At 37.7% G+C, this 24,343-nt stretch overlaps 1 protein-coding gene across 1 annotated transcript; it reads right to left on the minus strand.

Moving 5' to 3' along the window:
• Positions 1-1,015: 1,015 nt before the first annotated feature.
• Positions 1,016-24,336, minus strand: LOC129101024 (endophilin-B2-like). Its single transcript, XM_054610606.1, has 11 exons — positions 24,199-24,336; positions 23,402-23,543; positions 20,142-20,270; positions 17,670-17,803; positions 14,816-14,908; positions 11,227-11,289; positions 8,318-8,341; positions 7,613-7,702; positions 6,171-6,271; positions 4,386-4,587; positions 1,016-3,009 (listed from the first exon to the last, which is right to left on the minus strand). The coding sequence occupies exons 1-11, from the start codon at positions 24,259-24,261 to the stop codon at positions 2,902-2,904; spliced, it is 1,149 nt and encodes a 382-aa protein (XP_054466581.1). The 5' UTR covers positions 24,262-24,336; the 3' UTR covers positions 1,016-2,901.
• Positions 24,337-24,343: the final 7 nt, after the last annotated feature.

A 24,343-nucleotide genomic window follows, 5' to 3' on the forward strand; every position in this document is an offset into this window, starting at 1 on the left:
CCCATGCACATTACTGACTTTGCTTCTTCCCCGGAGTCTATTGCCTCGCTGGTTTCAATTGATTAAGATTATACCTGGACCATGGTTTTGCCTGCTGCCATGGCCCTACCTCACAACATTATTAGTCACATTTCTATTATTACTGCTTTTATTATAATTATCATTCTATAATATCCACTGCTGATGTTATTTGTATTCCTTTTCCTATTAATATATTTCTGCTATTATTTGTGCTACTACCCCTATTACTACTGTCATTATATGCATAATTTCAGTCACATAGATAGATTATGTTGTAGTTCTATTATGTTGTTCATTCTGTACACGACATCTGTTGCACTTCTTTCCAACCTGGGAGAGGAATCCCTCCTCTGTTGCTCTTTCCCCTTTTTTCGGTGAGTTTTTCCTTTTCCAGTCCAAGTGTAGCTATACAAATAAAATTGAAATGAATTGAAAATTTTAGTCTTGCACTTTTAGTCTGCACTTCCTGGGGGCTTGGGCAACGGCCAGTATGAATGGGTATGAATGATCAGTTAGTCCTGATGGGCTGGTGGCACCTCGTATGGTAGACCCTGCACTCAGTCTATGGGTGAATGATGACATGTAATGTTAAAGCTCTTTGAGTGGTTGGAAGACTAGAAAAGAGCTATACAAGTACAGTCCATTTACCATTTACCTGTATATCTGGGGTTCCATTAAAGCGGATATCTTGAAAATGGGTAAAAGATATCCGGGCCAAGACAATAGCTGATGGGTTCCGAGAATCCATTTTAGCCAATCCTTTCCACCTCTTTTGCTTTCTCACACTGTTAAGCCAAATGCAACTAGGCCTGCTTATGATTGGTCAATACTACTTTGACTGCAAACGGAAATCAGATAGCTTCTGTTGCCTACATATTATGTATTCATATTCAGAAGGATGCAGTACCTTAAAACACCTCTGCATTGGCTTCAGCTTTCGACCCTGGTGGTTTGTTATTTACACATGAGCTGTTAAAAAACCATGAATTCAAATCTATCTTACATTTTATTAAATCCCATACATTCCATTCATTCAGCATGGTCAAGGCATATTTTGACAAAATATATAATAAAATAAACATAACAATACAAGATGAGGTAAACTGAGTCACAACAGCAAAAAACAATTGTTTTTTTAAAGAATTCCTCCAAAATCTGTGAAATGAGCACAAGAGTAGAGCAGGAAACATGACAGATTTGATTCATCTGCCACCCAGAATTATTAGACGTCATTCCCACATATCACTGACTGCAGGTAAGAAAATGTTTGCCTGAGTGTTAATTATAATTCTCCTTTACTGGCAGATTTTTGCATTTTCAAACATTGTGCTCATTTTACAAAACCTTGCAAGGCTGGTGAAGAAAAGACAGATGCATCTATTGGATGTGAGAGAGCACATTAACTTTTGTGGAAACATATTTGTGCTCCAGTTCTCCTACAAACAGGCTTAGCGACATCATAACCTTGTATACACACGCGCATGTCCAGCAGGACAGGCTTGCTGTAGCACATGCAGCACTAAGACTGAAGACACTTTGAATTATTGACAGACAAAACAGCAACAGGCAGGAAAGTCGTTAATTCAAATAACACTTAAAGGCAAACCAAAGTCACACAAACACGCACACGTGATTAAAAGGAGTTGCAGTCTTGCATGCCGTAAGGTGGTCTCTGGACATTTTGTTGTGAAGTGCACATTCTCTGGTTTGCAGCAGATGGCCTTAGCAGTTCCTTCCCTTCATTTAAGGAGTGTTCATGTTTATTTTCTGCACAGGTGTTTATATTGGTCAAAGTGACATTTTCAGTGCCGTGGAAAGGGGTAAGACGAAAAAAGGCAACAACAAAAAAGTTGATTTTTCTTAATAAGACATCAAGATGAAATCTTGATGAATCAATCAAGCAAAACTGTTGCTAGCAACTTTTCATCCTACTTTCCACAAAATGTTTTTGTCGCTTTGAATAACACTAGAGTTACATTCTTTCATTAGCAGTTAAGGCAAATCTGCTTCTCAAGATTTGAGGATGATGGACGATAAAGCATCGATGAAAAACTATTTTCTGTTTTATAGTTATTGTTCTTCAGGAAGCTAATGTTTGTCAAATGTAATGGATAATAAAGATACAATACACAAGAAAATATGTTCATGTAGTATTGGAAGACAATGGAAGGGCTTTTCTGCAGCAAAACTAGGAAGCAGCCACACCTTTCATTTCACAACATAATGGCATGTCTGTTAGCCCATGTTTGTTGTCCCTTGTTCTTCCTCAATGAGGATTGTCTGTCGTACAGAGATTGACTGTACTTAACTGACTAAAATTGAACGGCAAAGCTTGTCATCAGTATTTGATCGGGAGAGTCAAGGAGGCGTGGTAATTGCATGCTTGTTTTATCCATACGGCTGGCTTCTAAAGACACTTTGAACACTTCTAAGAGACAATACAAACACCTTTTTAAAACCAAATCAGATCAGGAACATAAATTCGATGGATATACCTCTGCAGACAGTGTGGAAAGTGTACCTGAACCATTGGGATGCACAACAATAAATAAGCAATAAATAATCATACTAATCCACCAACCATATCTAAAAGTAATGTTAACCTTTCTCCATGGGGATTCTCCTGCACTCATTGTAACAATGTCTCCATTATCACTTCTGTCGGTGTCATGTAAATATACTTCAGTGTGTTCTGAGAAGCACACAGGTGAGTGTGTGTTTAACTTAACACTTTTGCTGATGCTTACTGTGGAGGAATGCTATTGAAAAGTTTCCAGGTTAGTGGAAGAGTGTGAAATTTAATGAAGCGAATGAAAAAACCTCATGGCTTCAGTAGTTATCACACATGCACATGTGTGTGGTTTAATGCAAGTGGGTTCATTAGCTGAGAAGCTCCAGGTATGTGACAGGCACTTTTCCTTTTTGGTTTCCTCTCTCTCCAATCAGCCAGTCAGAGTCCATGCCCGGCACTGTGTAAACTGTAATGAGCTGTAAAACAGAGTACATGGACACATTTAAGCCTAACATTCAAAACGGAGTATCTATTTACACACAGGAGAATAGTCACATGGCTTCTATGGGGCTAATTACACCCGGCCCCACTCATCCCCTGCCTCCTGGTGGTATAAAGAGCGACAGAGTGCATGCAGGGCTTGTGTTGAAGGGGACAAACATAAGCCTTTCACTCAGCAGACTGGGGTTCGTGTCCTGTGAGAAACCTATTTATACATTTAGCTGAATTATTATCTCTATCAGGACAATCATGAGATTACTCGCATGTGTGCGTGTGTGTTTGAGTTAGAGTGCACATCTGTGTCCGTCCAAAGCTAATCTCACATTCTGCTGCAGCAACTGCATTATTTTCTGGGTGGCCAGTTATGGCTGCATGATAAAGGACCTCTCGTGTTTGCGGTGGATCTCATTTTTCAAAATGCCTTTTATTGATATCATATGTCATGTATATATGAATAAATGTATGTATGTCTGTGACTATCGCTGAGCAAATGACAAACTGAACCGAGCACTGACTACAACAGGGCCAGTGTCTTCTCATGTCAGTAGCAGGAGAGCTAGTTAGCTGTTTGCAGATGGTGGACAGTCCTGCGGTGTGTGTGGCTAACAGAGCTAACAGCTAATGGGGCTAATACAGTAAACAGAGCTAACAGCTAACTGAACTCAAAACACAGTAGGACTGACATTTTCTATTCAGAGGAAGTGTCAAACAGTCGACATGAAGCTGCAGTTTAGCTGCCTGGATCCGTTGCAGGCAGCTGCATTGATTCAAATGAGAGCAAACTTGTTGGGTGAGATGTGATACACTTGCAGCCTTTACGGGGAACAATTATGGTTTGTGGTAACGTTGCAGACACACCTTGTGGAGATCTGCACTCTGCTGAGGTCACTTTTCTAGGTATTTCAAGTCTTCCGCCACAGTTTGGTAAGGTTTAGAAAAAACTATTTGGCTAGTTTTAGGCAACAAAACTGTGTGCAAATAGCATTGCTGTAGCCAAAGCCACAGGGGTAAATAAGGCTTTAAAAACATAAAGAATAAAAAAACAACTAGGACAGGAATTTGACATAAAAAGAAAATGGCCTGGAAAAGGTGGGAGTTTTTGAGGTCATGATCCTTAGAATGTTCATGAGGGTGCCTGGGTCATTAGAGACACTGCTGACTTAATCAGGGGTTTATAGCAGAGGGAGCCACATCAAGTGAAGACCGACTTCACGATCATAAAAAAAGCTGTATACACTCGATTACGTGAATCAGCAAATACCACAGTGAGGCTTGTCTTTAGACTTGGACCTCAAGCGTTTTCTGAGCCATTATTCCACATGCCAGCTGCGGGTTGGTGATGAAACCTTACCTCATCAGCTAAAAGGGAGAGCTCACTGGAATCAGCAGCATCGTAATCGTAAAGGACTTTGGCCTTGCGGGTTCCTGTAGCTGGTGCCTGAACTTCTTCAATATTCAGTGTGTCTGTCTCCACAGGGCTGCTGAGGCCTTCGGGTGCAGAGCTGGCGGTAGCTATGGAGTGAGTGGAGTTCAGTGCAAATGCATTGGGAAGCCTGAGGGGAAGCAGGCAGATGATGCAGTGATGGTCAGAACAAACATATAAAATACAAACATACAAAAATGACACCAAAACATTAACAGCCCACAATTGGTCACAAAACATATCATTAGTTATACTCTCCACTGGAATACATGATCAATCATGATTTGTCATGAATTAGTAAAACAGTTCCAAAGACAAAGTTCTTTATAAACGTTTCATTTGAATGCATTCACAAGAAACGTTCAAGTCTGGCCAGAAAACAAGAGTCGAACACAATGAGGGCCTTATTTAAGCTGTGTGGACATCTCAAGCCCACCTGCTATTTTGGTTCTTGGCTGTACAGCAGCACAAAAGGAGGTGGAACATGGATCAGAGGGTGTGGTGATTAATAAACACACTCTCAGCCAATCAAATCACTGGTCTTATAGCTCTGAAACAGAGCATAAGACCAGTTTTTTCTTTCTTTTTTTTTTTTTTTTACACCTAGTCAAATGCAGATGGAAATAAGTAGAAAATGAATTTGAGTATTAAAAATGTGTCATGTTGTGAATTGTTGCATCATATTGTTAATGTGAAAACAGCATTGTTTGCACTCTCATGCATTTTGAGAATACACACAAATACTGGAAAAGAAATGCAAAAGAAGTTGGAAAGAAAGCCATGATGCACAGGATCAATGAGATAATCCGTTGTCTCCTGCATGAACAGCAGAATACTGAGTTACAACCGATCAGGGGTTGAGTCGTTTATATTGACATACGGAGCAGATATGTTGCACCACCATGTTTCTACATTAACCAGGAATGTAGTGGATTGATGTTTCATCAGAAACAGATGTGGTTCTGAGACAGCTAAACATTTTTCACCAAAATACCATCAACTCTATATGCAATGCTTCATTTGAATGAACCTCCCACGTGGCCAACACAGGTGGCCAAAGTGAATTTTACGATCTGGAAAATACCAATTTGCAGTATTTACTAATTTAAATTCAATATGGATTTGGGGAGCATTGGAAAGCAAGCAAATGTATTGGTCACAACATACACTCAAAGAGAAAGATCAATCCCATCAGCACACAAGAAGACTAGCCATACTCACACGTCCTTATCAGCACTGAGGGCATGAGACAATGAAAGTGATTTATCATGACTTGACAAAACCAAAAATGACGAAACCAGCCAGGCATTCATAAGACCAAACTGGAACTGAGAGAATCTTGTATTTCAAACAATACATTTATCAAATACAAGTATTTCTGGAGCATTAAACAAATAATAACTTAATTAATATTCATTATGGAGTATATTACATAAGCAACTACATGCCTTGTCACAATATGTAATATGAAGATTTAGATGGAACGTTTTCTTTAGGCATGTTGATGAGCAAGAGCAATTAAGGGATCTGTTGAAACTACTAAATTACAAAATGACATACAGCTTGTGTAATTACAGGCCTGCAACTTGTAGATATGCAATACTGTTATTGAGTAATTTGATACCATTACACATTAGAAGTTTGCTTATTTTCACTGCGTACTGTTTGAAGTACAGTAAAAGGTAACCACGTTATCGCCTATCTGGTTCTCACCTTCCCAGCTCTTTCTGTAGTTCTTGCATGTGGAAATGACACTGCTTATAGTAAGCTGCTTGGGCCTCCACAAACTCATGCAGGCAGCGCAAGTGGTTCACCTGCAGATAAGCAATAACACACACTTATGAGCTCATCTCCATGAAGAAACACTCAGATCCTTTACTTCCAGGGGACATATGATGAAGAACTAAACTGAGCGTCTCAGACAAAGGGTGAATACAGGTATATTTGGATGGACAGTGTGACAAATATAGTTTAAAAATTGTTTTGAACATTAGAGCATGTAAACATAATCTAGTAGAAACTCAAAATACAAGTAATAACCTGAGATTAAGCACGATATGTCCCCTATAAGTAGAAGAAATACCACAATGAATAAAATACACCTAAAGTGAAAGGTGTTGTATACACAACATACTTTAATATTCATACTTTATTATTCATGCTGACTATTATATACTCTGCTGGGCAGTTTAATCTGTGATGCCCAATCTCTGTATTCTATTTGGTTCCTTCCTACCCCTTATTTTTTTAGGACAAGGGAAATGTGTCAGTGTAATAACAATACTGCATTGAACCAGTTTTTATTTTCAAATCATCAATTTTTTTTAAATGGGAAACAAATGAGGAAGGTTTCTGCCCCCAACATTTAAAAAATTTAAAGAAATACCTGAAAGCTTATTCTTACACTGTGAGAAATCAAGGACTCGATTAAAGACTAAACCGACTTGATAAGGAGGAGATTTTGTGCACTGGTTAAAGTATGTCACAATGTAACTTGTAACTATAGTGTGAAAACCATTTTAGGATCCCAATATCACCATGACAACAGCTGCTTATTGTTTAACAGTGCTTACACACAGAACAGCAAGATAAACAACATACAGTATGTAAAAACATTTTAAAATCTGGTTTTATTTTACCCAGTCTTTGCCTGAGTCCAGGATCATGATTTAAATCAAAATTGTTCAATATCAGTTACCATATTATTTGAGGTGGTTCTCATTAAGGGGCACCAAAGATCAGTTTTCACACGATTTGTATGTCCCAACTAGTGAATTTAAAAGCTGATGTTTTCCCAGCTTAGAGTCAACGATGTAAACTGCATTTCACAGTAAAATAGCTCTACAGAGCATTTTACTGGGTTTTTGTCATCCTCTTTATCCAAAATAAATACTTATACCTGCCCAGATTTCAACTAAAATGATAACACTGAGAATAATTAATGATAAATATTGTATAGTGTATTTACCTAAATGTTACTGTTTTAAATAAACCCAACTGCAAAACAGACCACAGTAAAACATGGACTTCACTGTAAATGAAACAACTTTGAGGAAAACATTTATAAATACAGTCACCACAAATGCAATTTGAAATGTGTGTGTGATTTAGGTGCGACACAGATAGAAGTAGTTGAAGGTGTGTGGCTGACCTACATGTGTACTACTGATGCCCTCCAAAAGCAGCCGTGTAACCTCTGCTTGGCGGTCAAACTCAGTTTGGGCCACTCGGAGCTCATGTTCAGCCTGAAACAACAGGAAGAGTATTAGTGACACATTTCCTTTATGTCCCTCGGGATACTTGCACATTAGAAGTGCAGACCTGAATCTGGACACATGCTTAAAGATAATGAATGTTAATGAATAATGATAAGCATGGTGATTTAACTGTTAAATAGGTCAGGAAGTCTCAAGTGTTCTAATGGCTCAGAACCCTCAGAAGAAACACATTTACGTCATTTATATCAAGCATTATTCTTAAGGGAAGACTTGAGTTGTTTTATACAACTGAATTGTTTGAGCACTGTCCTATATTACGTGCAGAACAGTGTTAAGAGTGAAACCTGATAGTTTAGGAGTTGGATTCATAGAAAGGGAATCAAGGCCTCAGGATTCTTTAAACAAAGCCTTGTCAGAATGCCAGACAATTCCTGAAAGTCTCTTAGCAACGGTGTAAGTGTGGGTCATTATCCCCATTTTTTGTGTTGGGAATTGCCTTTTAATGTGGCCAGTTGAAACAGGATTAGGTAATTTTGCTATTAGAAATGGCAAGACAACTATGATCTAGTTTATTTGAGGCATACTGGTCCTGGAGACCAGGCAGTAAGACTAAGTTCACAACAACAACATTGCCATACTTACTTTTTCCACTTCCTCGCTCCAAAGCTGAGAGGCCAAAGCATACAGCAAAAGAAGCAGAGAGAAATATGCAGTGAGTTATAACAAGGATTTCCAAGTAGGCCTTCACTAGAGTGACGTACAACTAGTGACTAATCTCATTACTAAATGTAAAAGCTATTGTTTAAGACGTCCTCTCGGTAGTGGAAGGAGTATAACATTTGGAGAACGTATTTTCATTGTTAAGGCAGAGTAAATGTAGACACACTTTGGTTTTGAATCAAGGCCTTGTCTCACCAGATATTCACATTGAATAGATTACTACTCCAATACGCAGTCGGTCATTAGCTTCTCTCTTTTCAAAGAAAATAAAAATAGGGAGTCACACAAGCTTTCCTGAGCTTACATTCCAAGTTAAACTCTAGTCGGTTCTGGCTCAGTTTTGGAAGTCCCCATACTAGTTCCAAGCCCTGTGGAATGTTTAAAATGTCATTGTTTGATCTGGCAGAGTTGCTGTTGACTCACACCTGATCATAGATATAGTTGTTATCCAGATGAGATGGAGAAATAACTTGCTTTTGTACATATTTGCATCACCTCCCAAATCCTAAATAGACCATGAATTAAGTCAATATTAGCTATGATGCTCTCCTCAGACAGATAGTGCTATTTGTTGTGTGTACAGGTTGTGTGTGTGTGTGTGTGTGTGTGTGTGTGTGTGTGTGTGTGTGTGTGTGTGTGTGTGTGTGTGTGTGTGTGTGTGTGTGTGTGTGTGTGTGTGTGAGCAGATCAATAGACTGATTTGTTTACAGGCCTACATATGGGCAAATTTGCTTTATGTGCTATTGCTGTAATTATTTGATGCGATTAGTGCACATTTTGTCACCGTTTTTATTTCAATAAAAAGTCAAAGTGTTGCACTCATCTCTCCTTAGACAATAATAGCAGTGTGAAAATGCCAAATTCTTTCCTTACTAAGTCGATTCCTTTTTTGAAAAGATGGCCAAAATGAAAGCAAAAATCATATATGGAATGTGGCTTTCGATTAGAGCTACACCAATATATTGGCCAATATTAGCTCACCGCAGATATGCTGGTATTGGTATATTTGTCAGCCAATAAATAACGAGAAATGTCTGTACAGAAATGTTTTGAAGTAATTTAGATACAAGTTGATTTTTACACTTTAAAAATGTGCTGCTTAGTATCTTAGCCACATTTTTCACTAAAACCAATCATTGTTTGTTAACAATATGTGTTTATATTAGAAAAAATATTATCAGCAGATTTTTTGTTAACTGATATTTTAGCCTCAAAGATCCAGGGCTCGGGCTACTAAAAATGGTAAATGGACTTTTATTTGTTTAGTGCCTTTCTAGCCACTCAAAGCACTGTACACATGTCATCATTCATCCATTCATACACACTCACATTCAAGGTGCCACCTGTCCATTAGGACTCTCAACTTATTCACATTCAAGCACATTCACACACCAATAGCACAGCCTTCCGGAGACAATTCAGGGGTTCAGTCTCTTGCCCGAGGACACTTCGACATGCAGACTGGAGGAGACGGGATCAAACCACTTCCGAATGGAAGACAACCCGCTCTACCTCTGAGCCCCACAAAAATACACAGGAGATCATGACACAGTCAGACAGCTAGTTTTAGAGGTCTACAGCATTGACAACTTTCAAGGACAGACCGCCAGGACGGACATAAGTGGATTTTAAATTTATGTTCTAAACACAGTTTCCCACTAGCTGCTCTCAAAGCTAAACACACCACTTTTGTGTTCCGGACCACTCCGGGCTCTGAAGCTCCTCCACAAGTAGTGTATGAAACATTGATGAAACAATTTTGTAAAAAATACTGACCATATGCATCAACACTAGAGAGTTGAACTGAAGGTGTTTGAGAAGTATCTATGGATAATATGGTGTGAGTGTGTTTGTTTGTTGTTGCCTTGACTCTAAACTTATCTCAACTGCCGCTCTCTGCAAAGAGCAGAGGATGCACACATTCACAGAATATTTAATTTAACACACAACCAACTCCCTAGACGCCTCCTGTTACTCTACTCATGTCTCAGCTATGGCAAAAGTCCTGTGTTTTGTTTGTTCAAACATCATGTCCACAATTCTATACAATTTCATATGTGATCTCCTGTTATTTTTCAAAATTTGCCTGTTTATGCTCTGTTAATTCACAACTGTTTTTTTCTGATCTCTAGAGGTTTAAGTTGTGACCTTGCTGCAGTGATGTGCAGGTGTGGCCATAATCGTTTTTTTCTGTCTGTAAATATAATATTTATATTTGGGGCGGCTGTGGCACATAAGGTAGAGCGCTTGTCCCGTAACCACAAGGTTGGTGGTTCAAACCCCTCTACCGGCAACATGCCGAGGTGTCCTTGAGCAAGACACCTAACCCCAAGTTGCTCCCCGGGCGCTTCATTGCAGCCCACTGCTCCTCCGGGATGGGTTAAATGCAGAGAAATAATTTCCCCATTGTGGGACTAATAAAGGATTGATTATTATTATTATTATTATTTCAGTTATTGTTGATTTTCTACTGTTTTTTATTGCTTATTTATAATACTTGTTTTTTATTTCATCTTTATGTTTATCTTGTCTTTCTTTTACTATGTCTCTTGTGTGCACTTTACCCTATGCTGCTGTAAGCCTGCAAATTTCCCCGCTGCGGGACTAATAAAGGATTATCTTATCTTATCTTATCTTATTTTATCTTAGTCCAGGCCCCTGTGACAACATTCTGACCACACCCATTAATAATGCTTGGTTTGGTCAGAGCTCAAACACACTTGAAACTCACTGCTTTTCAGGCTTAGTACATATACTTGAACATTACATTAAGAACCATAATAAGCCATCCATGTCTAGCTTTGGTTAGTAAAACATAATTGTCTTCTTACCGCAGAGGCACTGGCAGAAAGCACATAGTTGCGGGGTCTGGTCTCCTGAAAATCTGGTGCCATCTACAGAAAGAGTAAGGTTATTTAACATTGATACTATGGTATACATGGCAACTATATTTCACAACACACTGTGTAGAATGAAATGCGGACACAACAACCAAAAAGCACAGCAGATATAAAACCATGACCTTGCTGAGTTACACTCTAAGCTACACAACAGCAGTTATCACTGTAATATGGTCAATTTGTGCATTAATGTCAAGGTTGATAATTCAGTTTTTTGCAATTGCCAAGACACAAAAACTTGTGGCAGATTTATTAGAAAACACTTACTCATGTAGCCCATCTGTTGATGAGGTAAACACACGTAATTATAATATACTGTATTTTGTTTACAGTACAAAACAGTAACTATGTCCATGTCATCTTCTGGTAAAGTATTTTTTAATGATACTGTTATGAGTATGAGTATGAAAATAAACGCATTTGTGTTCATAGTCTGCGTTTACAACATGCTACAAATATAAAATGCCAAAGACTCTAAATAAAAGTGTTTTACACACATAACACAGTGTGCAGTTGGCAAGTGGAAAGATATACTTATTTGGTTCTTTGAGTGTAAAGTTGTGATGCAAAAATATAATTTTTAGAAGAGTTTGTATAGTTTCGAATGAAGTGGTTGCTTGGAGAGGAGTGCCCTAGTTTCAGAAAATGTGAGTTAGCAATTGCAAAAAACTGTAATATATTAGGTAATAAATCATTAAGTTATTAATGTAGTAAGTCATGTGATCCACCTCTAATTTGGAGGTTCCTACAGACAAAAAGTCTGAAGACCGTGACCTTAAGTTTATTTGTTATCTTTGCCCATTTATAAAAAATTGTTAAATACAATTTCAATTCATTTATTTTAATGTAAAGGCAGTTATGGGCTCAAGAGTATTCCCAGCCTAATGCAAAGACAGGGGGGGTGGATTCCAGCATTAGGCGTGTCTGCTGAGCTCATAAAAGAAAGAAGCAGAGAGTGATGCAACACAACTGTATTTGAACATCCTCTCCGACACCGCTGAAACTAGTGACTAATCCGTCTACTTCACTGACTAATCCACTGTAAATATTACAAGCTTTATGGAGTGGTTTATCATGCGCATGCCAACATGCATAACGGTTGCAAATGTCTGACATGTTATTGTCACATTGAAAACTAAAGTTCTGATAAAAGTCAGACTTTTTTTCTGTTAAACGGTTGAACAAAATAGCAGAGGAGGTTTTGAAAGCTCAATCAATAATAGGCTCATTTCATAGTGAAATAGGGAAGGAACTTTATCAATTAGGATTTCTATTTCAGGACTATGATTTCATTTGTATTTAAGCAGTAGAAACAAAATTTGCATCTCAAGTGGATTTTGTGCACAATTCATAACAGTCAGACTTGAGCAAAGAAACGTTGGGCTTCTGGCTTACACACACAGCCACCTGCTGGCCAAAACAATATCAGTTTAACAGTTTGTCGACTTCTAAGCCCCAGAGTGAGTAAAACTGGTTCGTGGCCAAATGGATTTGTAACCATATTCTAGAAGAGGAAGAATTTGTCTTGGTAAAAGGCCACATTTTGTATTATTCTACAAGCCCACTAGTTCTTGAGTAGTACAGCCCTAATGAATGAACTGTTGTCAATCTGTATTCAACAACATAGTCCTATTTTTAACAAAATGTTGACCATTTGTCTTGTAACATTCATTCCTTTAATCCTTCTGATTAACATGAGCATTAATCAGAAGGAGGCTATACACTGAAATCATCTAATGTTAAAAAAATTATAAAAGGATCTCCATTGAATTTGTCATTTGTCTGTCTCCTAAGGTCATTAACCATTGTACAAATGGTAGAGGAAGGGGACATTGTCATGCAGGGGCTTTTTCTTATCTTTTTTTCAATAAAAACAATAAAAAAGATAACTGGGATCAGCAGTGGTCAATCGGTTAAACTCTTTGCTCCGTTTTGGGTTTCTTTTGGCTTTCTGTTGTGCCATGTACATTTTTTATTCACCAGATTTCCTTATTTTTTCAAACAGATGCCTTCACACTACAACTGCCACATTTGAACATGCAGGGATTCACAGCAGCAATAAACAAAACTGTCCTGAAAACATATTTCTATTAAAAGGCGCATTTTATATATGGTCAGGTAAACCATGCATGTCAGAGCACCATCACAGACACTGTAAGGCTGGGTTGCACCAACAAGGTTTAATTAATCTAAAATGTGTTCTATTCAGAATTGAAAATGACTAAATCCAGATTTAAATCCAGATGATTTACACAATTCAAAACTCACCACTGTTTAGTAAATCCGAGTTTAAACCAAAATGAAATACTGTTTACTCAGTATTGAGATGCTTGCTTATCCAAAATAAAATATATAAATGAATACATTTGCCTGCTGTACGGACCTAGTACGTTAGCTAGAAGTGGTCAGACTGCTTTATATTCCTTAACAAAATGTTACAATGTTTGCAAGCTAGTTAGGTTAATAGTCTGTTAGTTAGCCAAACATTATTCATGATGGCTTCAATTTCTCCTCCTTGAAGGACAAATGAATGGAAGCAGCGTCATAAAGCTCAGCTTGGTTTTATGAGTTTGTCCAGTAACTCTCTTCAAGGAACTTCAATAATTTGGCTCGTTCCATCTCAAAAAGGCAGCCATTTTTAAAGTTCAACATCCTTCTGTCTAAGTGTAAATCCTTCTATGGTGCATAATTGCTAATATATGCATATATTGCTAATGAAACCCTAACCTTTTATGATCCAAATCTCAAATACTGATATAGTGCTTTAATCCCTATTCATAATAAAATATAGTAAATAGTAAAATATAGACATTTTCAGCTTGTAACAAAGTCAATGTTCAATAGACATTTGCATTTTTCAAATACAGACATTGAATAAATTAGTTATAACAAATGAAAAAAGAATGCTCTGAACACAGAGATCTGAGCAGATGACACTGCAAAGATCACGTCACCAGAGAGTGTATCCATACAGATTCAATTATACAGTTTTTGCTGAGACATCACCTTGTTTTGATGCAAAAGTTAAATAAAACATTAGAACCCTAGTGACTTGATAAAAAACCCAAACTATTTCAACTATTTATAACACAGCTGGTAGAATAAAATCTCACCAGCCCAGTATTTTACTAAATTTGTCAGGGGCTTTTGGTCATTTCCCATCATAATATGCCACGGTTTCACAGTTGCAAGCTTTCCCTACAATGAGATAATTTTGGGTCAAGCTTGTTTTTCCAGTCCATTGCTTTGCTTTTTTTAGCCAATGATTAATGGTTTTTTTTGTCATAAATTACTGATGGCACAAAAGATGTACTCAAAGCAAGTAAGACAGAAAAAACACCCAACATGTGCATCATACTGAAAGTCTTTAAAATGTATTTAATACTCACTTCACCATCGCACTGCAAAGGTTATAAATATACAGAGAGTTAGTCATGGTTAATGCCAGCACAACCAAATGTTTATGTACATTGTGGGTTGGGGAATGGGGCTGTGAGTTGGGAGTTGCATCAGGACTCACCGCAGCCTTTGCCTCAGCCACCTTGGCCTTCTTTAGACGCGTTTTACAGGCATCCAGGTCCAAGCGAAGATTCTCCAGAAGACGTCTTTCTTTCTGAAATACAGACAATGACACATTCAGAGAGAGAGAGCTGAGCTGAGAGCAACCACGACCTCGCAATTCATGGCAATCCAAGCAGGCTATAACAGACCCATGGATAAACGGCATTAAGAAGCCATGCTGACCTCTGGTGGTTAAATTCACATTTTATTGAGAAAAGCTTCTTATAATTTAATGTTTTCACTTGTGTGCTGGGAAGTGTGAGAATCAGTATTTAAGCATAATTCAGGTTGTAGTTAACCATGTCTTTCTAAATTCTCATTAGCTATGTCACAACTCATTAAAACATCAAGAAGAATCTGGCTTCACACTCTGCTTCACATCCTGGGAGAAGGATCCCTCCTCTGTCGTTCTCCCATAGGTTTCTTCCTTTTTTCTCCCTGTTAAAGGGGTTTTTTAGGGGAGTTTTTCCTGTGCCGATGTGAGGGAAGGACAGAGGATGTCGCATGTGCACAGATTGTAAAGCCCTCTGAGGCAAATTTGTGATTCTGGGCTATACAAAATAAACTGAATTGAATTGAATTGCTAGATTACAAAGTTTCCAAAAATGCAGCTTTGGAAAATGTAAAAAAAACAACAACTCATGCTCCCCTTAGTGGCCCAAACGCAGACTTAAACCAAATAAAGCCCTAGGCACAATGAGGAGATCACAATGGCGGACAGCGAGTTCGATTCACTGGGTACGCTTTTCCGTCCATGCCTAAAGAAGCAGCAGACAAACAGTTTGGGGAACGGGTCAGCTTATTACCCTGATACATATGAATTGGTTGAAAACCTAGGGTAAGGTACACAACTCTACAGCTACTGAAGAATAACAGGGATTCACACTTCCAGTTCTGAAAGACTATTATAAGGAAGCCCAACTATGGCCTTTAATACTATAAAGCAAGATGGAAAGAAATTGAGCAAGCAATGGGAAGGAATACCAGTTAATGCGATGACCGGTGATCCCTCAATATCCATCCACTCCTAGATAACAATATCCCATGGGTTATTAGTTCACTACAGATGTGGAAGGAAACACTTAAACAGTTTGAAGTTTGAAGAAGGCAGATGACATTTTCAAATTGTTTGCATATGAGCCAGGATTTAGACTTAATAAGCCTTAAGGCCCTCGGTGGTCTCACAGCATACTGTCTTCTCATAGGCCAAGATACAATGTTACAAGGTTGCAAGGTCTTTTATTTGTCGTTTAACAACAAGGTTGCATAACGAAATTCAGATTGTAGTCCCATTTGCTACGAAGAAAAAATAAAAATAAAAACAATATCATATATGGAGGGTTGAGGATGAGATAGGGAGTCTCAAAGCCAGCGGAAATAAGTTGTTTTGAAGTGTGGTGGACTGAGGACTACCCAGGAGCTTAAGGACAAATTCAGTTTGCAGAATAAAGACTATTTCATATACCTCAAATTTAGAGCAAGACCAAAACATTTAAAAAATGAGACAGTAGAAAATTAGATAAATATTTTACAGATCACATAAGGAACCTTTTGATAAGTACATTTCTATACTTAAGCCTTCATCAACTTAATAACGGCAATAAATTTAACATTAAAACAAAATGGGAAACAGAGGGTCATCTGTCAATCTCACAAGAGAAGTAGGAGGATGTATTTATACAACAGTGGAAAACACAACAAGCTCTCCATTTTGAAGGGAATTTAGCTGGAAGAATGTTACAAATAATAAATCATTTTTCAGTTGTCCTTCAGTGGCTTCATTTCAGTCTAAAATCATCCTGGAAACTGTCTTCTTAACCCAAGCTGATGTACCTGATTAAACTGGTGCAAGAAGGACAAATATTTGTTGAGAACACCATTGGTGACTTGTGAAAAATCATACTAAGAAATGGCCGAAAAAGAAATACCTAGTGTGGAAAATGCATTGACATTGTTTACAATATGTATGTAATAGAGAGAACTACCTTTAACTTGAGAACCCATCCATTTGCTGTAGTGATGTACAGATTACAGTTATAACCACAGGCATGCAGTTAATCTGCAGATTGGACGGGCCAGGTCATAAAAATCTGTATTTTGCGTCTGTGTTGCGGAAGGGTTAAATAAAACATAAATAATTACTTTACATACCGCCCAAGTTAAGTCTTTGTGTGGGAATCTTTGTTAATTTATTTAATTTTATGTAAATGTCATCACTCTTACATATACATCACAGGGGACAGTAGAGGTGAAGTGTCCAAGTGCAGGTCTCATTCCTTTGTGTGGGTGACGAGTGGATGATTTATGTGTGCATGCGGATTCAGGTAAAATCAGAGCCTATCCATGCACCTCTTTACACCTGGAAAAATAAATGATTTCTGTCTGTGTGAATGCGCATCAGAAATATGTTATGTTTGTTTATGTGATTTTTGGTCATCTCTCTTGAAATGTCAATGAAAGGAGAATTACAAAACAGGGATAAAGTCATATTTTCATATATGCTATTGATAATCTATGACCAGCTTTCATGATAAAACTGAGCCTTGACTAAGAACTGCTGCCACAGAACTGTCTGCAGGACAGTCAGCAGTCAACAGCTGCTGATTGAAGAGAAAATGTTAGTTTAAGTCACTTTGCAACATTGGCTTCACTTTTAAGAACCGGAGGTTGCCACCTTGTTCACCTTGTTACTTTCGACTGAAAGTAATCCCTTAACACGGTCCCCCGTTAAACTGAAAATAAAATTCATCAAATTAAATTATGACTTCAACATTTCTCCCGTTAGTAGAGTGGATGCAGTGTTTCAGACTCACTGAAATGGTCCTCCAGTCTCCTTCTAGAAAATTCCGGAGTGGGGTGAGAAAGCTGATAGCTGACGTCTGGAGGAACTCCCTCTCTGCTGCTCCTAATCTTCTTTCGCATTCCCCCACCTCAATCAAAGTACTCCCTGAAAGAAGCAGATTACATTAATTCACCACAAAGTCTTCTTTTCAAATTCCACTCTTCTCCCAGGCCTTAAAATGTCTTCTGCAGGTACAGTAATGTTATAGATACTCTAGTCTAAGTTTAAACCTATGAGACTAGGCCCTGAAGGTAGGACCTGGGTAAGGTAGTACTTTGAGTACTTCTTCTGTCTGTACCACACATCTGATGTGCTATGACTTCAAAGGACTCAACACTATGTCACAGAACTACTTTGTGATGCACCTCAACACATTCAAGACTCAACTGACGAGAAAATCCGTAAAAAAAAAAAGTGGAGGGTCTTATTACTTCTGGTGTAATACTCATTGAGAAGAAGTAAAATGTTATCAAAATTGTGCACAATTTTCATCTACAAATGCATACTGAATAAATATTGTGTTTATGTCACAACCTAAAACCACCTTCTCTTGGCTGAAAAATGCCTGGCAGTTTTTCACTTATGGTTTCCTGCTATCTCCTTTGCAGCCATATATTTGTCTTTCATTTCTAGTTGTCTCTTTTCTTAGAAGATCAAGAAGGTGTCAATTATTTAGCACTGTGTATGATAAAACATGGACTTTTAATATTTCAGTTAAATATAGATCAAAAAAGTATTTGGGAAAAATGAAGGAACCATGCTCCAGTGGCACTTTGCCATCTACACTGCATGAATTATAGACAGCCTGCAGCTACTCACAAAACAAGATAACATATCGAGTGAAGGTGCAGCCCAGAAGTGTGTGAAACAGAATTCAAGGAGACAAGGAATTGCACGGAATCAACCCATTGAAGAGTTGGGAAATGGTAGGGGAGGGCGATACCAAACTTTTTAAATTTGTACTTTTTGTGATGATTTAAAAAATACCTATACTGTTCTTAATGGATTTTTTAAATAATGGTCATTTCTAGAAGAATAAAATAATCATTATACTGAAAGAAAAAACATATGTTTTGGCACAAACATTATACAATGGCGTGAAAACGGTTGTATTTTTAAAATTTTATTATCAATAACTTTCTAAAGGAATCGATACCAATATGGTAGTGAGTTTGTGTGTATGGAAGTACTGATACCACAGTATCGTTCTGCCAATTCCCAGAAAAATGATATTTGTCCATTTGCTGAAAAAATCTGTAGTTATTGGTTGCTCACAGCAATATAGTTTAATGCCGGGGTGATATTTGTATGCAATGGTCATTGAAATCATGCTTTGTATGAAATACAATTTTTTTTATTTCTGTGAATTGAGCACATTTAGATGTAAATAAATTAGCCTTGTAAAATATTCTTTAAAAAAGTAAAGTAACAATTTAGCTGGGAAATTTTAAGGAAAAACTGCATGGTAAAATATTTCAACAAAACACCTAAGACCCAACTTCCACCTGATTTCAACAACAATATAACCAGTCTCTGATACATCTTCATTTTCCACCTGTCACTGTCAAATCATCAAGAGCTTGAGGGCTCTCGAAGACATTTTGGGCCTTTTAGTTACACTTTTGGTAAGTTTAAATTTCTTGAGGCTTTGCCTGAGGGAAATACCCACAATTCATAGTGTTGTGACATTAAACGCTGGATCTCCAGGGGAAGAGGTAAAAAAAAAAAAACAGACATGGGCAGAACATCCGCAACTATTGATGCTGTGTTGAGAAAACAAGTAAATTGGACAGAGGAGGGATCATGGGAGTTGTTGTCTTTACCACCATTGTTCTCACTGCAGTCAGCTTCCCCCAGTTAGGATTCTTTCAGTGTTCATCGTTCAGGAGGTTTTTACCATTAGCCTACTTATCCCCAGAGGTCTCCTCTTCTCCAAAACCAACTAACAGGAAATGAAAACCGGTAAATACACTGAATAAAGCAGTTTCACATTAAAAATCTGTGTTTCTCCAACACTGTTCTGACAAAGGGGGGCTGCAAGCTGAACTACCGCCAATGTTTGCCCCGCTTATTTCTCTAATAACCCAACATACAGAAGTCCTATGACTAAAGCTTATGTCTGGTTATAAAAAGTTAAAAAAACAACTTAGATCTAAAAACTGTGTTAAAAATGGGGCTTAAAAATGGACAGAAATTAAATTTATGACATCCTTCAGCAGATAACCTGATACATATGCAAAGGGGATATGAAGCCATTGACAGGTGACCAAATGAAACAGAACGCCTTCCTTGATTAAAATTACAGATTTCACTGGGTTTGAAGATTGTTGGACATTTGGGATAATGTAAGTACACAACTTCAAAAAACATACAACATAGGTCTAGTCGTTTCAAGATATATTAATACGTGAAGGTTAAACATTATACCTAGATGTTTACTTACCATATGGAGTTCCAAGACCAAACTCCTTTGCTGCATCCAGCATATATTGACCCAGCAGCTCTCCATTGGTAACTCTGGATGGTGCCTTCCTGTCCAACTTTTCATAGAGAAACTCTTCAATTCTGGCACCTACAGAGAGAGTCAAGGAGAGTTACACCGCAGTGTAAGAAGGAAGCACTTGAGTCTTTTAGTTCATGTTGATTAAATAATAAGTATACACATAAATAATAACTTATGTGTCATGTCTATGACTGGCTGTGAATGTTTGGGCAGGTGACATCTTGCATGGTAGCCCCTGCCACCAGTGTATGAATGGGTGTGAATGGGTGAATAAACATGTAGAGTAAAAGCGCTTTGAGTGGTCAGAAGACTAGAAAAATGTGTACACACACACACACACACACACACACACATATATATATATATATATATATTAAAAAAAAAAAATTACATTTAGCAGCCAACTAAAATCTTAATTCCAAAGGATCATGTGCTGATTTGATCCTGCTAATGTTCATCAATTACTTTTCTGTCCTAATAATTCAAATGCATTAAAGGTTTCCACAGCACGGCATAAAATGGGGAGGCAGAATACTTACCAGTGTGATCAACTGTAGCATGGAGAATCAAAAAGTCACACATTAGAGCTCCCTATTCTCCAGTATGTCATTGCATTTCTCTGTAAACCTATAACTAATATGATGTTACATGTATTTGACCTCTTTGAATTAAAGGGTCTTTACTAATACATATGAGGTGCTTATTCAGAGAAGACTAATTTGCAGTCTTTTTATTATTATGTTAAGGTACGTAACAGTGGTTTTGCAAGTTTGAGTCTTTTAACAACAAAAGAATTGGCATAACATTTTTTAGTCAAAGTTACACTTCCAGTATGGCCCCATTTTAAAAGGTAACCTGGGGAGTTTTTGACCACTTCCAGCAATATCTTTATGGCTGGGTCCCCCGTGTGGTTTGTAATGTGACCGACATGCAAGACACATGAGACACATTCCTGCTGTCAGTTTCACGCTATTCTGCTAATCAACAATTGGTGGTCTTTGTTCCCAAAGAAGTGCAGCAAAGTGCCAACAAAGTCATAGAAGAAGAAGAATGATATCAAGTAAACACGGATCCAAACAACGCACAATATTGAATATTCAAAAAATTGGCGTTGCAAAAATATTATGAGGAATAAAATTCATTCAACACATTAGTCAGACCTTAAATACAAACTCCATTTTGGTGAGATACACTGAAAGAAAAGATAACTAATGTTTGTTTACAAGAAAACTTCAGAGGGCATCGTTAAACTCTGCTGACAATGTCAGTGATGTAAACAAAAAGTAGACTTCACAATTGATATTTATACGAATCATTTACAGTATCCAATGGATACGAAGAAGGACTTAAGTTGACCAACAGGTGTTCAGGGGGATCCATTTATATAAAGTAAACTACTCTTTTTGTATTATATTATGTGAATGCAGAGGGGATGCAGAATCTACACCATGAAAACTGAATAAAGAAAAATAAGATTTCTGGTACATGCCACATTTCACAATGTTCCTGAAGAGACTGACAGGAGAAAGTACATCTTACCCAATTTATATCTTATGGGTTAAAACACGCAATGCCATTGGTGTGTTCCTTTCAGTATTATATGTTTGACTTAAGTATTGAACTTCATTTTTATATTTATTTTTATTTCTTATTTTTATTTGTATTCTATTTTTATTTTATTGTATAATATGTGTATTTATTATCTGTTTCTATGTAGTTGAGCTGCTGCAACACCCGAATTTCCCCCATGGGGATCAATAAAGGAATATAATAATATTCTACTATTACTACTATTTTATTGTCTAATTGTATAACTGAATTAACTGGTGGCAAAAAGAAATGAAGCATTCATTGGGTTCCAGAGAGTTCATAAAAAAAAAAAAACATGGACAGAACAGATGTTTTGATAATTCTGCACTCTCACTGTTAGAAAACAGGTTATTTATAATCCCATTAAAGTCCTCTGCCTTTTTTTCCTTTGATCTTGCAGCAAAATGTTGCATTTTTCCATCAGTCCAGCTCTGCATTACTTTGTTGGACTTTGTATTATTGTTTCATTATTGATACAATTAACTGGTTTAATTGTGTTTTGTCTTACATGGCAAATATCTGACAATGTATCTCTTTTTAATAAAAGCAATACCCTTGGCTAAGAGTGTATGGTAACACTTTATCATAACCATATTTAATAAATGGTAAAATGTAGTTTATTAAACTTGTAATTGTAAGTTTGCTATTAACAAAGAACAATATAATAAGTGATTACTAATTATAAGTGATGCTAAAGTTTAAGTTATTTTATCATTACTTTGTGTATTATTAAATAATTAGTTTATAAATGATGCATTGTATCATAGCTGATAAGAGACAATGATTATTACATTCTGATTACTATAGTAAACTATTTATACACACTTTAGTATTACACAGATTATAATGTTGTATATACTATAATAAGTATGTGTTAATGTTTACTAAATGATTTGTAAACCTCTAAAATACTGTTTGTAAAATACCTTACAAAGATGGATGGACCAGAAACCAATCGTTAACCATTGTCATTAAGTATTAACTGTCTATCTGAATAATGTTTGGATATGATTTACAAAGTCTTTATTAACTTTTAAACAAGGTATTATAATCATCAGTTCCAACTTTATAATTGTCAGGCTTCACAGTGGTGTAGTGGATACCACTGTCACCCCACAGCAAGAGGGGCCCGAGGTTCCCAGGCTAGACGGCCTTCTGTGTGGAGTTTGCATGTTCTCCCTGTGTCAGCGTGGGTTCTCTCCGGGTTCTCCGGCTTCCTCCCACAGTCCAAAGACATGCAGCTTAGGTTAATTGAAGACTCTAAATGACTCTAAGTGTGAATGGTTGTCTGTCTCTATATGTGTCCGCCCTGTGATAGTCTGGAGACCTGTCCAGGTGAACCCTGCCTTCACCCAATGCCTTCTTACTATAGTGTATAGAATACCAATATTTTAAACTAATAACATAAATTATAAAAAATACCATAAATAAAGAATGTATTATAGCATGAATAATTAGTACGCATTAATTATCATGGCATTGTTTGTTAACAGTAAAAAAAAAGACTAACTAAAGTTGAATAAACTATCAACTTAAAAATGCATGAATGATGGTTATTAACAGAAAAGGAGGAACACGTGAGCGCAGCCTTATTGAAGGCGTAACGTTACTTGGGTTGGGCTGCAGCAGGGCCTCCGTCTGTCTGTAGATCTTCTCGGTCCACAGTTTGGTGCAGTCTGCGCGGCTCATCAGGTTCTCGAAGTGGGCGTCCAGCTCAGTCTTCTCCGCCTGGCCCAGCTTCTCCTCCGTGAACTGAGGCAGAGCGCGCGCACACGCACACACACGCACACACACACACACACACACACCGCACTCAACCTCACTGGTGACCTCGTCGATGTTGAAGGGGAGGGGGGACTATCTCGTCTAAGGGTTTAATCAATTATGAAAATTCTATAGGGAATCAACGCGATGGCGTGACGTCATGGCGGATCGGGTTCACGACCTGATCTTGCTCACCTGACAGTCTTTTCCATCCCCTCTCCCCCTCAAACTTGTCCGGATGAATAAAAGTTAATACATCGATTACCATCTGCTAAGCTCTTTTAACCGACTCCATCATCAATTCATATTAGCGCCTGGTGCGCCAGCTTGGCCTAAGATATAACGTTACATTTAGAAGATAACATGATGATAGTGGCGAACAACACCGCTATTGATAGCATTTAGACTGCGCCAGGCCCTCACGTTATCCACGACGCAGTAGTTAACTGCTAGAGGAATACCAAGCCTTTGTTTTCTGCTTGCTGCCCTATTTGTAACGTTACGGTAGCTCGGCAACGCACTATACTGCGAGCTAAGATACTGTTACGTTTCCGGTAGCCGGTAACGCCACGAACAGCTGGCTGTCAAAATGGAAATTTAGCGTCAGCCAAACCATAGTTAATACGCAAGAGGTTTTTATTACCTGGACAGCTCGCGTGAAAAACACTCCAGCACCGGAGGCGAGTCTCTTCACGTTGAAATCCATTCTGTTTTAAACCTTATCTGGTGATGTTACACTCGGAGCAGACTAGCTCTCTACACCAGCGGCTGGATGTTATGGCTCACGG

This window comes from Anoplopoma fimbria, chromosome 13, assembly GCF_027596085.1.
Source record: "Anoplopoma fimbria isolate UVic2021 breed Golden Eagle Sablefish chromosome 13, Afim_UVic_2022, whole genome shotgun sequence".
In the NCBI taxonomy this organism is placed as follows: Eukaryota; Metazoa; Chordata; class Actinopteri; order Perciformes; family Anoplopomatidae; genus Anoplopoma; species Anoplopoma fimbria.